A 14,814-nucleotide genomic window follows, 5' to 3' on the forward strand; every position below is an offset into this window, starting at 1 on the left:
TCTAATGTACTACTAAAATGACGGAGTTCTAATTTTTAGAAAAAGGAGAGAAAACCGATTTTTGGTCTACTCAGAACAAAATTGAAAATAATTAGAAAAAAATATGAGACACTTTCCTATTAACATCAATTCAAATATTATGTGACTGTTATGGAAAGGGGACACCTACGTTAGCGAACCCTTTAGAGTAAGCGCTTAGTGAATTATTTTTTGACAAAAAATAATCGGCTAATTTTGTTTTTTCCTTTTTTCAGGACCTAAAAATCTCAACATAAAGATTTCATATATACTTGGTTTAGAATAACCAAACCTTTGCTGATGTCAGCCATTATGTTCCATAATGGCGTCTTTACTGTCATGTGATACTGGAGAAACATTCAAAGTGGTTCATGGTGAAACCTTGATTGGCCGTGGTCCATTTTTAAAGGTTTGAACATTTTGGTTTAAAGTCTGTCTCAAAAGATTGTGAACACTTTAGTTTTTAAGTATTTTCTCAGAACCCATTTATGCTATGTTAGAAAATTATACACCGTTGGAAAGATATTTCCAATGGAGAAAAATCTGAAGGATGAAATATTTTTGAAAAAATGAAAACTGAGGAAGAAAATGAAGATTTTTTCTATTGTTTTGAAAATCATGACATCAGGCTATTTAGAACATTTAAACCTCACCAATTTCAAGGCGCCAATTTCAAGGCTGTGTCCAGATTTTTCGCATCTTTCCTAAATAAAAAGTTACAGCACTATGAAGTTGGTCATTTTTTGCCGTTTTAGGCCTACTTCAAAAGGCTGTAACTTTCTTTCTAAGAAAGATATAAAAAACTATACAAAGATTGGGCTTTTCCAGAAAAAAACCGTATACCCCCTGTTGAGGAGGTCCATTTCCGTTCCAAGGCGTAAGGTTTAATATGTGGCGGAATTCCATAGGGTGATACAAAAATCTGTCAAAAATAACTGGAATTCCATGGGAGTAGCTTTTTAAATCCTACTAAAATTCAGAATTCCAGAGGGGTTTAAACCTGAAATTGCCTGGAATTCCAGGCGAGTACAGAATTTCCAACCACAGGGCGGTGGACCTCCTCAACAGGGGGTATATGTTTTTTTTCTGGAAAAGCCCATTTGAAATCAGGTAAGTTTAAAAATTTTCTAAATAGCCTGATTTCATATTTTCAAAAGAGTAGAAAAAATCTTAATTTTTTTATTTTCGTTTCTCTTCTTCATTTTTCATTATTTCAAAAAAAGTTCTCCTTGGAAATCATCTTTCAAACGGTGTATAGCTTTCTAACATAGCATCAATGGGTGCTGAGAAAATACTTAAAAACTAAAGTGTTCACAATCTTTTGAGACAGACTGTAGTTACTTTTCAACGAATGAAAACAAACTCTTGCAACTTTTTTATGATAACGGAAATCTTTCATTATCTTTTCAATAAATTCTTCTGGAAATAAAATAATATCGTGAGCCCTGTTTTCAATGTATACCATAGATACATCAACGTCACAAGAAATGAGCCCTGCTCGAAAATCTTCAATTCAGTAATTTTCTATCTACCACTGGTTAAAATTTCAAGTGGAACACTTGTCAATTTTTAATGCTTTTGCTTCTAAATATTAGTAAGTAACTAAAAAGTAAAAGTAAAGATATCATTGAAATTATTTTCTTCCATTTTACAACAAGGCCCAAGATGATTTTGATACATCTTGAAAAGAGAGTATTGTTTGCCATACTGTGGAAGTTACTTTAAAATTCTTACTTTCAGGTTACAGACAGCAAAGTATCACGAAAACATGCAATATTGAAGAACGCAGAAGATGGAGAGATCTCCCTCAAACCGGTTAGTAGAATGACGTACACGTTTTTTTTAGAAGAACATCTAAAATTTTTGAAGCCTTTGGATGTTCTTAACTTTTTGGGTTTCAAGCCTTAAAATGTTCTTATTTTCACCATTTTGTGACCATTTTTACCCATTTTCCAAAGAAACGGGTGTTTTTGAGTCCGAAAAACCTTAATAATGTTCTTAACTTGTTCTTAACATTTTGGCCATCGAAGCCTTCTTATATAGTTTGTTCTCATAAAAAAAAACGCGTACGGCTACAAATTTTGATAGAATTCGAAGTGAATATAATATTGTTATAAGAATGGTGTTTTCCCGTTTTCTCATTTTTAGGAAAAATCTTTCTGAAATATTCTAACGATATTCTTAAGTTAGTGTTCAAACCCAGCCTAAATCTAGCATTTAATTTATACCTCATTCAACATTCAAGCAAAAATTTGGCTGCAGGAATAAATATATTATTTTTGGACCTACCTCCGGGTGCCCCGGTGGAGGTCCTATAAATTAACCCATGTCCGTTCGTTCGTTCGTTCGTCCGTCCGCCCGTCCGTCCGTCTGTTACCAGCTTTTCTCAAGATTGGCTCATTAGTTTTTTTGATTTTTGGCACAATGATGCAAAATGGTAATGCCCAAAATGTGACGGAGCCCGATTTTCGAAAAAAATTCATTTCCGGCCGAAAATGCCGGAAATATGCCGGAAAAACCGGTTTTTTGGCATTTTCTCAAGATTTCATCATTAGTTTTTTCTGATTTTTTTGCAAAAACATGCGTATTAGCAATGCCCAAAACTTGGCCGACTCCGATTTTTGAGAAAAAATCTTTTCTGGTTGAAAATGCCGGAAATAAGCCGGAAATCGCCATTTTTGCAGATTTTCATCGGACTTTTTCCTCGTATTTCGTTGTTTTTCCACACAAAAACATTATTAATAGCAATGCCCACCATGAAGCATGGTTCAATCGTCAATAGAACTGAGTTTTGAATCCGGAACTTTCTAAAAATCGCCGGAGCAGCCCATTTTCGCCGGAAAAACGGTATTTCTTGATTTTCTCGAGCTGTACTTTATATTTTTTTATGAAATTTTGCACACTGATGCAAAATGATAATACCTAAAATGTGACGGAGCCCGATTTTCGAAAAATAAATTTTTTTCCGGCCGAAAAAGCCGGAAATATGCCGGAAATACTGATTTTTTGGCATTTTCTCGAGATTTTATCATTAGTTTTTTCTGATTTTTTGCACAAAGATGCGTACAGTATATGGCCCCCAAAACGGAGACGGCCCCCAAAACGGAGGTTTTCATTGAAATGAAGATTCTGACTTGTAGATTTATCAGAGTTAAACGATTTTTGTTTATTTTGAAAGAATGATGGTTATACTTAAAAATGAGCATGTTTTTGCTGGTTTGAGACAGATTCAAAATAACATATTTGCGTCTAAAGGAAATATTTTAACGCCAAAATTAGATAAAAATTGCATATAACTCACTCTAGCTCCTTGGATATTGAAAATAAGTTATGAAAACGAGGTATAGGAAACTTTCTACACCTAATGCCGCTCAGAAAATGCAAATACATCTGTGACTTTAGAGGCTGGGTAAAAGATATAGCATCTTGAAGGTCAACCAGTATTTTGGAGCCCTAGAATCAGCAATGACAAAACCGAAAATTCTTAAAATGAGAAAAAGCAAAAAATCTTGGAATTCTACTCCTATCACCTTGAGTTAATAGTTTATAACAAAAAATTAACATTATATATAAAATTTTTTGCTGAATCAGCAAAAACGGCAAATTCTGTCATTTTTTTGCAAAATATAGGAGAAAAATATCTTTAAAGCTTAATATTTTCAGTTTCAGTTAAGCTTTTTTTCTAAAATTTTCACGGCTTATTCCGTACATGAATGGAACTATTTTCAAAAGAGATTTGTTTTCAAAAAATTGATTAAGACGTTATTAAATCAAAATTGTCATTTTGAAAATTTCTAAATTTTCAGTTTGGACTTTGCAATATCGAAAATCTTGAAATATTTCATAAAAATCATAAATTTTACATCCATCGGGTCGTAAATTTAAGGGAAAACACAAATATGTTTGTAGTTTTTCCCCCTATTACCACTGGGCTTAATAATTTGATTTTAACTACACCTCCGTTTTGGGGGCCCCAAACCTGCATTTTGACAACCAGGGGTATACTGTAAAAATTTTATCAAATAGATTTATGCCCAAAACCCTCTAAATCATATTTCAAAACTATGGTCAAAATTTTGTATTCATATCTTAAAGATATCTCGAGAAATCGCTAAAATTTCAAACCTCCGTTTTGGGGGCCATTAGAAAAAAGCTACCTATCTTTAAGCGATTGAAAAATATTGTTGAAATTGAAAATTTTGAAAAAAAACTTCCAGGAAATAAAGTAGAGATGTTAAAGGTTTTCATGCAGCAAAAACTTTTGTAAAATCTCTTTTCCTCTAGATTTGAGAGAAATTTCAAATTTGATCGCCGTTTTGGGGGCCACACACTGTATTAACAATGTTCAAAACATGGCCGAGTCCAATTTTTGAGAAAAATTCTTCTGGTGGAAAATGCAGGAAATCGCCGTTTTTGCAGATTTTCATTGGATTTTTCCTTATATTTCCAATTTTTTTCACACAAAAACATTATTGATAACAATGCTCACCATCAAGCATGATTCAATTGTCAATAAAACTGTTTTTTGCGACCAGAACTTTATATTTATTTTTTCCTTACAACCCTTTCCTCTCCCCCCATCAACAATCAATGATGAATTTTTTTGCGTTATGCATTTTCGCTAAACGCTATATTTTCTGACTGGTTCTTTTTCATTTTTCTCCTCGCATTGCTATCTAACTTTCATCATCAGGTAGGTCCATTCAGCATCTAGCTTGTTTTTGTTAAATTCAAGGATGGTTGCATATTCTTAATTTTTTGGCCACTTTCAGCGTAGAATATTGTTGTAATAAAGTGTGTAGGTTTAGCGGTTTTTGTGCTCGTTCAACAATATTCAGGAGTGGAATTAATAAAATAGTTTTTTATTTTTAAAATAGAATTTTATCAAAAGGTTTTGCTTCTCTTTCTCTCTCATAGCGTCAACCCCCCTGACATTTGGGGGGGGTTACACTCAAAAGAAAACTGGGAGCTAAAATACAGACAAATATTTGGGGGGGGGGCTGGAATTTCAATGGCAAGGCTAGGGGCTGACTATTTCTTCTATTATTTCTCTTTATATCGCCACATTTTTATCCAAAAACCTTTCATTTTACAGCCTATTGATTTTGTTTGTTTTCACTTGTGTCTACCATCTTGAATTTTATCTATTATAGTCAATATAAATCTGATTTTCCTAGAAACGATATCAAATCAGCAAATACTTTATACTAGGTATAGGACTGGGGGCTGCTTAAAAAACTTTTAATATTTTGGGGGACCTATTTTTTACCTGGGACCTAGACCTGGGCTGACCCTATGTCTCAGCTTGAGATCATTGTGACAGATTTGGTTTCAGTTTTTTTGGTCCTGAGATTCAAATCCTATTTTAACTTCTAAACCAGTGTGCAAAGACTCATGCTTATGCGCCTCTTTGTTATGGTATTTGTACTAGTAATAACATGGTTTAGAGGGTGATTTGGGATTAATAACCCCGAAGTTCAGCTATTTTGAAGTGTTTTCAATGAAACGAGGGGTTATTAATCCAAAATCACCCGAGAATACCATGTTATTCCGCGTTAATTATATGGTCAAAAAAAGAATTGAAGAACACTCAATCGCTATTCTTCTCGAAACTTATAAAAACATTCGAAACTATAAAAATTTCGTACGATATTTTGTTAACCAATCAAAATATCGTACGATACTTTTCTTTCAACCAATAGAAATTTTACAAAAAAGCGGGGCTATTACGGATTTATCGCCCCGCTCGTCCTTTACAAATCTAAGCTAAATGTAATCAACCATATAATTAAGCGTGCTCTTAGATGCCTAAAAACATGAAAGGGTTGGAAACTGCATCTCTAAATACTGAAATACTCCAAAATAAAAGGTAACTTTAGACTTTTTTAGAGCAAAATAATGGACTCTTCTTGTGACAGTTGAAAATATTTTGAAAAATTGATAAATTGATGGTCGTAATAATAAAGGCCTTGGGGTAGGAAAAGAATCGAAAAATTAAAAAGTGGGGGAATTTTTATTAGGGGCACCTGAGAGTAACCAACGAAATACAACAATCTGTACCCAAGCCAGACCCGATATCTACGGAATTAACAAATATACTACCTCCGTTGTTTCTTAAATTTTCAGATTCACAAAAATCCAACCTTCCTTTACATCGAATCTACTGACTATTGGCGACCATTACAAAAAGATATTTGGCATACTTTACAACATGGATCGAAGATTTCACTCTTACCCAACTCCCTTAAGTTTGAAGTTATATCGAAAAAGTAAGTTTTGTTTCAAGTTAATTTTGAGGGATTCAAATGTTTTGGTGACATATTCCCAACCAGGTGCACCGATCATCTTTTAAGAAAAGTTCAGTACTTTCGACAACTTCTGGCAGTAGATTAGCATCCTAATCGCACGATGAGTTATTTTTTCTCATTTGGCGCCCCTTCAAAGAGAGTAATTAATCGTTAATTGTATCCTGTAGAGAGCAATTAATCGTTAATCACACTCTTCAATGACGGGCCAATGTTTACAAAATAGATTTTAATTTTTTTTCTTACATTTTTACTATCGAACTTTTTAATTGCATTCGAAATTAATTTTGTGAGAAAAAAATCTATAAGCAACAATAGAAGAAAAACATAAAGAGAAGAGAAAAATATAAAACTTTCAGTGTAATTTACTTTCCTGACGGGGAAAAAGCAGTGAAACCGATTGTGCGATTAGCTCGTAATCACATGATAACTCGTACAATTCGAAAATTGCACTCGTGATTTTTTTGTTTCGAATTTGCTCGTCCTTTCGGACTCGGAAAATTAATAACAAAAAAATCACTCGTGCAATTAATCTCGAATTGCACTCGTTATCATGTGATTACATATACTAAGTCTTTATTTAGAATTCGGTGCAATCTTTTTTTCAATATAATAGACCTTTTCATAAATTACGTCACGAACATCGCTTGCCTTGTTCTGAAATTATTGCCAAGGTGATTAACTCCTAGTGGATTTTATTAAAACTACTTTCTATTTATAAAAAAATCATTTAATGTCTCAAGGGACATAATCACCATAGTAATTGTTTGAATACGAGGCAAGTCATGTTTGTGACGTAATTTATGAAAAGATCTATTTATTATAAGTAAAGTTAAATTTTGAGTAGTACTTAACTTTACTTATAAGTAACAAACGGATAATACTAACCCAACGGATCTCGGAAAAAAAATACTTATCTCACTTCATTTTTTCATAGACGAAGCACAGTCGAATGCTTAAAAGAAAATGGATCAGGTTTGTTTTTAATTTATCAATTTTGGCTGTCAGCAACCCAATCTGCCTCTACAATTACCTTAATTACCTTAAGGAAACTTATTTTGGCGAGAACTAATTTTGGCGAAAATGGCAAGCGACCTCGAAATTCGCCAAGTTTAATTTTTTTTAGGTCATTCGCCAAATTAAGTTCTCGCCAAAATTAAAAAAATCGTTGATTCGCCAAAATAAGTTCTCGCCAAAATTAAAATTTTGGGGATTTTCCCTAAATAACTTCTTGAGTTCACAAAAAAGCTTCAAATAAAGCAAAATAGAACAGATTTACGCTGTCATTCGCCAAAAGTTCTCGCCAAAATTAAAAAAAATCGTTGATTCACCAAAATAAGTTCTCGCCAAAAATTAAAAAAATTCCTGGTTAGCCAAAATTAGTTCTCGCCAAAATTAAAAAATAATTTTTAAATCGACCGTTCGTCAAGATTAGTTCTCACCAAAAAAGTTCCCTTAAGGTAATAACTTTTGAACCACTCGAATATACTTTCTGTAATTTCTCTTTACTTCTCTACAAATTCACTTGAACAAGCTAATTTGATACAAAAAATCCTATTGATCTTCGATTCTGTTCGACTTAATTGATCAAGAAATGTCACAAGATTGGAGTTGTTGAGCCAAAAACTTTCAAGGGACAAAATAATATTTTCGACTTAAGGTAACTTTAGAGTTATGGAGGCTCGAATAATAGAGGCTTTTTTATTTCAGTTTACTAGAGAAATTTTCAATTTGCTGATGAATTTGTTCGAGTTAGGAGACGTTCGAGTAACAGATGTTAGAGTTATGGAGACCTCACTGTAGTCGATTTTTGGACCTACCTGGAGGTCCTATAAATTAAGCTTTGTCCGTCCGTCCGTCTGTCCGTCCGTCCGTTAGTTACCAGCTTTTCTCGAGATTGGCTCATTAGTTTTTTCTAATTTTTTGCACAATGATGCAAAATGGCAATGCCCAAAATGTGACGGAGCCCATTTTTGAAAAAAAAAAATTTCCGGCCGAAAATGGCGGAAATATGCCGGAAAAACTGTTTTTTCGGAACTTTCTAAAAATCGCCGGAACAGCCGATTTTCGCCGGAAAAACGGTATTTCTTGAATTTCTTGAGCTGTACTTTATATTTTTTTCATGAAATTTTGCACACTGATGTAAAATGTCAATACCTAAATTGTGACGGAGCCCGATTTTCAAAAAAAATTCAATTCCGGCCGAAAATGCCGGAAATATGCCGGAAAAACTGTTTTTTTGGCATTTTCTCGAGATTTTATTTTTAGTTTTTTCTGATTTTTTGCAGAAAGATGCGTATTTGCAATGCTCAAAACATGGCCTAGTCCGATTCTTGAGAAAAAAAAAATTTCCAGTTGAAAATACCGGAAATCGCCGTTTTTGCAGATTTTCATTGGAGTTTTTCACACAAAAACATTATTGATAACAATGCTCACCATGAAGCATGATTCAATTGTCAATAAAACTGATTTTTGCAACCAGAACTTCCTATTTGTTTTTTCCCTACAACCCTTCCCTCTCCCCCCATCAACAATCAATGATGAATTTATTGCGTTGTGTATTTTCGCTAAACGCTATATTTTCTGACTTTTCTGATTTTTTTCATTTTTCTTTTCGCACTGCTATCTAACTTTCATCATTAGGTAGGTCCATTCAGCATGTTTTATAAGAAACAAACGACTAATTTTAATAGATCGTCACTATTTGTGTTCTGAATGATTGTTCAACGGTCATGCTCACGTAGATATCAATTATATATGTGTTAAATGCATAACTAGGTAGGTCCATAAATGTATCACTTGTTCAACGTAAATCGAGAATTTTGTACTCTTTTTGACGTCAAATATCATAAAGAAGCCGAGCTACAATCTGACAATCAGTGTCTGTGTGTGTGTCTGTCTGTCACAAAAACTTTAGGGCAGCCTGGAGAAATTTTTCAAAGATTTTGATTTTTGGGGCCTGGGGACGAGTTTTTCGCCAAAACGAGACTAAAACTTTGGAGCAGTCTGGAGACGTCAAAAATTGTTGGATTTGGCTGAAATTTGGAACACTTGTTCATTGTGTGAATATCTGGGGGTGATTTTTTCATTTTTCAAAGATTTTGATTTTTGGGGCCTGGGAACGATTTTTTCGCCAAAACGAGGCTAAAGTTTTGAGGCAGCCTGGAGACTTCAAAAATTGTTGGATTTGGCTGAAATTTAGCACACTTGTACCTTGGGTGAATATCTGAGGGTCTACAATCGGGCCTATGAATAATTTGAAGCCACTTAAGGTGAGCCCAGTGCGTTGCGCACGTTCGACTATTTTGACGTCTTCAGCCTTGATTTCCTCGAGGGTTTTGTTTGATTTGTTTAAATGTATCATCTAAAATGTCAGAAAATTCGAGAAAATTCTCTCCTCAAACGCTTACCATCCCAATAGGTTGATTAAACTTCACGAGTTGAATGTGCGATATTTTGTTCACTTGGGCTTTTCGAGAAAAAAAGTTGAATATAGGGGGGTGGAGGATATAATAGTTTTTGGAAATATACTCCCGGACATTGTGACTTTTGACTCCCCGGACAGCAGGTCTAACCCCCCCCCCAGACAAGCATTGGTTGACCCCCCTGGACACTCAAAATTACCCCCAAACAGAGCAAGTTTACCCCCAAGACAAGGCAAATTTTGTAGATTTTTCACTACAGTACCCCCGGACACTAAATCATCCACCCTCTACCGTTTGTATGTACGAACATTTTCTGGAAGAGCCCCTTTTAAGCAGGTAGGTCCATAAAAGTATGAATTGTTTATTTTTCAGAGAAGAAAAAGTCGGAAAATGCTGCTACCGCTAAAGAAAATAAAGACTCGCAACCCGTTGAAATCAAACTGTCATCAACAGCGTCTGGTTAGTTCTTTCCTCTTCTACCTTCTCGATGCCAAGTTAAATTTCTCGGTCCCATTCATTAATGTTGGAACAGTATATATATTCTAAAGGGTCCTGATAATTTTCAAATGAAATCTTGCATTATGTAGATAGGGGAGGTTACGTATAAATAAAGGGTACAGGCCCATTTACTCAAAATTAAAGGGGTTAGAGTGGAACATACGAATTTTACAAATTTTATTTGACAAACAAGGTCTAAAATTAGTTAGTGCAACATGTTTTCTGAGTTAAATGAGATTGGAGGGGCACCAACTATCATTATACAATTCTTTGACCCCATTCTAAGATTTGACCCCAATTGGTGAAACTTTGCGCACCTTGATATACGGAAATCTTAAACTTCGTCAAAATATTGACTGTAAATCTTCCAGCTAAATCTTTCAAGTACGGCTACTTTGTCTTCATTGCAAAAGTCAAAATTACACCTGAGATATTACTGAAATCTCAAAATTCTATACTATGAAAGTCCATAAAAGTATAAATTGTTTATTTTTTAGAGAAGAAAAAGTCGGAAAATGCTGCTACTGCTAAAGAAGAAAATAAAGTAAAGGAGGACTCGCCACCCGTTGAAATCAAAATGTCATCAACAGCGTCTGGTTAGTTCTTTCCTATTCTACCTTCTCCATTCCAAGTAAATTTCTCTGTCCCATTTATTAATTATTGGAACAGTATATATTTTAAGGGGTCCTGGTGACTTTCAAATAAAATTTTGCATTATGTAGATGGGGGAGATTACGTATAAATAAAAGGTACATGCCCATCTACTCAAAATTAACGGGGTTAGATTGGAACATACGAATTTTACAAATTTTATTTGAGAAACAAGGTCTACAATTAGTTAGTGCAACATGTTTCCTAAGTTAAATGAGATCGGAGGGGCACCATCTATCATTATGCAATTCTTTGACATGAATAATCTAGGATTTGACCCCAATTGGTGAGACTTTGTGTACCTTGATATACGGAAATCTGAAACTTCGTCAAAATATTGACTGTAAATCTTCCAGCTAAATCTTTCAAGTACGCCTTCATTGCAAAAGTCAAAATTACACCTGAGATATTAATGAAATCTCAAAATTCTATACTATAAAAGTCCATAAAAGTATAAATTGTCTTTTTTCAGAGAAGAAAAACTCGGAAGATGCTGCTACCGCTAAAGAAAATAAAGTAAAGGAAGACTCACCACCCGTTGAAATGAAAATGTCATCAACAGCATCTGGTTAGTTCTTTCCTATTCTACCTTCTCCATTCCAAGTAAATTCGGTCCCATCCCATTCATTAATATTGGAAAAGGATATTTTCATGATATTCATGACGTTTTCTACGGAAATACCCCGGTTTTAGCCGGTAGTGGCAAATTTAAACTAGACAAAAGCTGTATAAAATTTGCCACTACTGGCAAAAACCGGGGTCTTTCCGTCATTTCACATTACGTCATGGATATTATGAATTTTGAGGGGTCCTGATAATTTTCAAATACAATTGTGCATTAAGTAAACATTTAACAGTGACATCAAAATACCCAAACCCGAAACGAATTGTCAATTTTGAGACGCAAGCCGTATTTAGAACATTTTTCATTAACATTCACAGCCTAATTTCTTGTGAAATACTCTGATTGTAAGAGATTTAAAGGCAAGTGATACTATATATAAGTGTCAGACTTCTTTCAACAGAGACTTCTTCAGGGAAAGAAACTATCCACAAAAGACGTGTACTACGATCCGATGAAATGTAAGGGAGGGGGTTTAAAGAACCTTGCATTTACTAAAAATAGACAAAAAGAGCGACAAATTTCGGGAATTAACTGCATATAGTTTAAAGAACGTTAAATTACGGATGCGTGTTAAAATGCATGATTCTTTAGAGGAACAGACTGTCAACTCTGTAATAAAATACCCACTCAGCAGTTTACCCTCAATTTACGGTGACCTCCTGATTCTTGCATAACAGGGCTCTAAACTTCAACAGTTTAAAGTCCTCAGCTGAATTTATTTAATGAAGTCTCGGTGAAAATGAAAGTTTGATATGGAATTAATATTTCAAATTTTTCTTATTTTTGAACAGGGAAATCTCTATTGAGAACGAAACCACTTCCATCAAAGAAGAATGCGAAACGCCAGTTACCTTCTTGGATGTTAAATGTTTCTACGGGAGGAGATGCAAAGAAAAAAACAGGTACATATCTAAACCGATCGTATATTATATATTACTAGAGTCGGGTGACTTTCCCATGCCTGCTTTAGCTTTTCCTTGAAGCCTTTCATTGAATTTGAAGCTATCACTCACTGACCCTTATATATCCCTGGACCAAGCTATATCCGCCATCTTTGATCGAAGTTTTTTTTGAATTGGTACCCGTAAAGAAGCCATTGCAGTGTGAAAATTAACGTCTAACGGCGCTACATCATCAAAAGTTTTCGAGGGAAAGTAAATCTAGCGCACTTGATGCATTTACACCGCTATTGAGTAGTGCCGCCATTAGGGTACCACTTTTCAAAAAACTCCGATCAAAGATTTTGCTTGGCCGGGATTGAGAATCTTGGTCCAGGGTATATAAAAGGTCAGTGCTATCACTTCCCTTGGCAATTTGTTCCATGTTAGCTGTAATCGAACGATTTCGTGTGAACCTCGGAATCCATCATTTTCAAAGTTGTGTATAGTAATTCATTCTCATGCTATTTAAGACTTGGTCGACGAGCCATCTCCTTGGAGATGGTGGTCTTATCATAGCAGGGGAGATTTTTATACACCTTTACCATACAAAATTCTCCAATATTGGTAGTTCCAATCTTCCTAGTCTCTTATCATAGGGTAGACTTCGGTAGACTTATACCTGCCTCGAATCACCTTATACCTTATATAAAACGCTAGATAGAGCTGCTCTGTATTTCTCAAAAAGTGGTAGACGAAAAAAGTTAATCCGTCATAATTGAAAGTAGAAAATATTTCGGTACAGGCAATTTTTTTCAAACAAAACAAACAACCTGTGGTCTACTGTGGCTCACTTTAACAAAGATGGCAGATTATTTTGCTTCAGCTAGGGACGAAATGTTCCATCTAGTGTTTTATATAAGATATATGTGGGTTTACAGCATAACAATTTATTCAATCGAAAGATACAGCTCAAAGTTTTACACTGATTGACTTTGAAAACCATAAAGAACAACAAAAAAAAGCCCTTTTGCGATCCAACCAGGGAAAGTCTTTAGGCTGTAATTTTTGACTGGATATTTTTTGCATTTTAGACTTTAAGATTGATGGTTTCCTGATAATAAAATAAAGATCGTAGCATTATTCTACAAGAAGTTGATTTTCTTCCTCTTCACTTTTCCTCTTCATTCTTCCATTATTTTTTTTTAATTTTTGGATCTACCTCTGAGGTCCTTTAAATGAACCTATCGTCCGTTCGTTCGTCTGTTACCAGCTTTTCTCGGGATTGGCCCATTAGTTTTTTCAATTTTTTTTTACAAAGATGCATATTAGCAATGCCCAAAATGTGGCTGAGTCCATTTTTTGAGAAAAATGCCGGAAATCGCCAATTTTGTATATTTTCATTGGACTTTTTCCTTATATTTCTTTGGGTTTTTTTCACTCAAAAATATTATTGATAACAATGCCCACCATCAAACATGATTCAACGCTATATTTTTAGACTGATTGTCTTCATTTTTTTCGTTATTGTTATATAACTTTCATCATCAGGTAGAGGTCCATTGAGCATCTAATTTATTTTTTTATAATAATTCCACTCCATAATATCTTTTCAAGGATCACAAAACCGCTAATTAATTCGACCTCTTTACAGCCTGTTTTGTCTCCGCTGCAGATTATATTGAGACAGACTTTACATATATTACATATTGCAGGCCTCCCATTTGTCATAAATTCCTAAATTTTTACAAATTTTCACCAATTTGGTAAAAATGTCATAAATTGTCATAAATTTTGAAGATTTGTCATAAATTTCATAAATTTCTTACAAACTTTCCCCATCAATCACTCTAGTTTAATTAAGTCATTCTTTAGAAAATATCAAATTTTTATCGATCTTCAGCCAGTTCTAACCATGATTATAGAATTTTTACATAGATTTCACAACACTTTAATAACCCATATCTTTGTATTGAAACTTTTGGTCAACCAACATGATGTTGTATTGGAAGATTTGTTGTTAATCCTGGAAAACGGCTGAGGCTGAGCTAATATCATGAAAGATTCATTTTGAATTTAATGAAAATGAGTTGGAATAATCAATGACATCTATTTATTTGTGTACATAATCAATCTATTTTAATGCTACAATCAGTGACAAAATACTTAACACAAAAGGGAAATTCACCGGGTTGTTTTGAAACCACAATCTATTTGTAAGTGCTCTAAAGTAGGTTCGAAGGGTAGAGTTTTAACTCTGAGTTTTAACGCTAGACTTAAGACTTTGGATCTGAGGATCTAAGGATCAAAAAGTTCAAAAATGGTCCAGTAGGGCTTGAAATATAGCCTAGAAACCAATAAATCCCTCCCAGATCGAAATAATCGATGAAATCAAGTTGAAGGCCTGAAATTGA

General features: G+C 34.2%; 1 protein-coding gene across 6 annotated transcripts in view; it reads left to right on the top strand.

Moving 5' to 3' along the window:
- The first annotated feature begins 252 nt into the window (after window positions 1–252).
- LOC136798653 (aprataxin and PNK-like factor) overlaps window positions 253–14,814 on the top strand; it is a 30,035-nt gene continuing 15,473 nt past the window's right edge. For 2 of the 6 annotated variants that reach the window (XM_067055301.1, XM_067055303.1), the window contains exons 1-8: window positions 259–427; window positions 1,759–1,833; window positions 6,145–6,287; window positions 7,261–7,298; window positions 10,121–10,207; window positions 10,744–10,842; window positions 11,370–11,465; window positions 12,314–12,424. In XM_067055301.1, the coding sequence (XP_066911402.1) occupies window positions 341–427; window positions 1,759–1,833; window positions 6,145–6,287; window positions 7,261–7,298; window positions 10,121–10,207; window positions 10,744–10,842; window positions 11,370–11,465; window positions 12,314–12,424 (736 nt within the window). In that variant the 5' untranslated portion in view covers window positions 259–340. Of the gene's footprint in view, window positions 428–1,758; window positions 1,834–6,144; window positions 6,288–7,260; window positions 7,299–10,120; window positions 10,208–10,743; window positions 10,843–11,369; window positions 11,466–12,313; window positions 12,425–14,814 lie in introns of all 6 variants that reach the window. The other 4 variants (XM_067055309.1, XM_067055315.1, XM_067055322.1 and 1 more) reach the window with 3 other exon arrangements.

This window comes from Clytia hemisphaerica, unplaced genomic scaffold (assembly GCF_902728285.1).
Source record: "Clytia hemisphaerica strain Z4C2 unplaced genomic scaffold, Clytia hemisphaerica genome assembly, whole genome shotgun sequence".
Taxonomy (NCBI): domain Eukaryota; kingdom Metazoa; phylum Cnidaria; class Hydrozoa; order Leptothecata; family Clytiidae; genus Clytia; species Clytia hemisphaerica.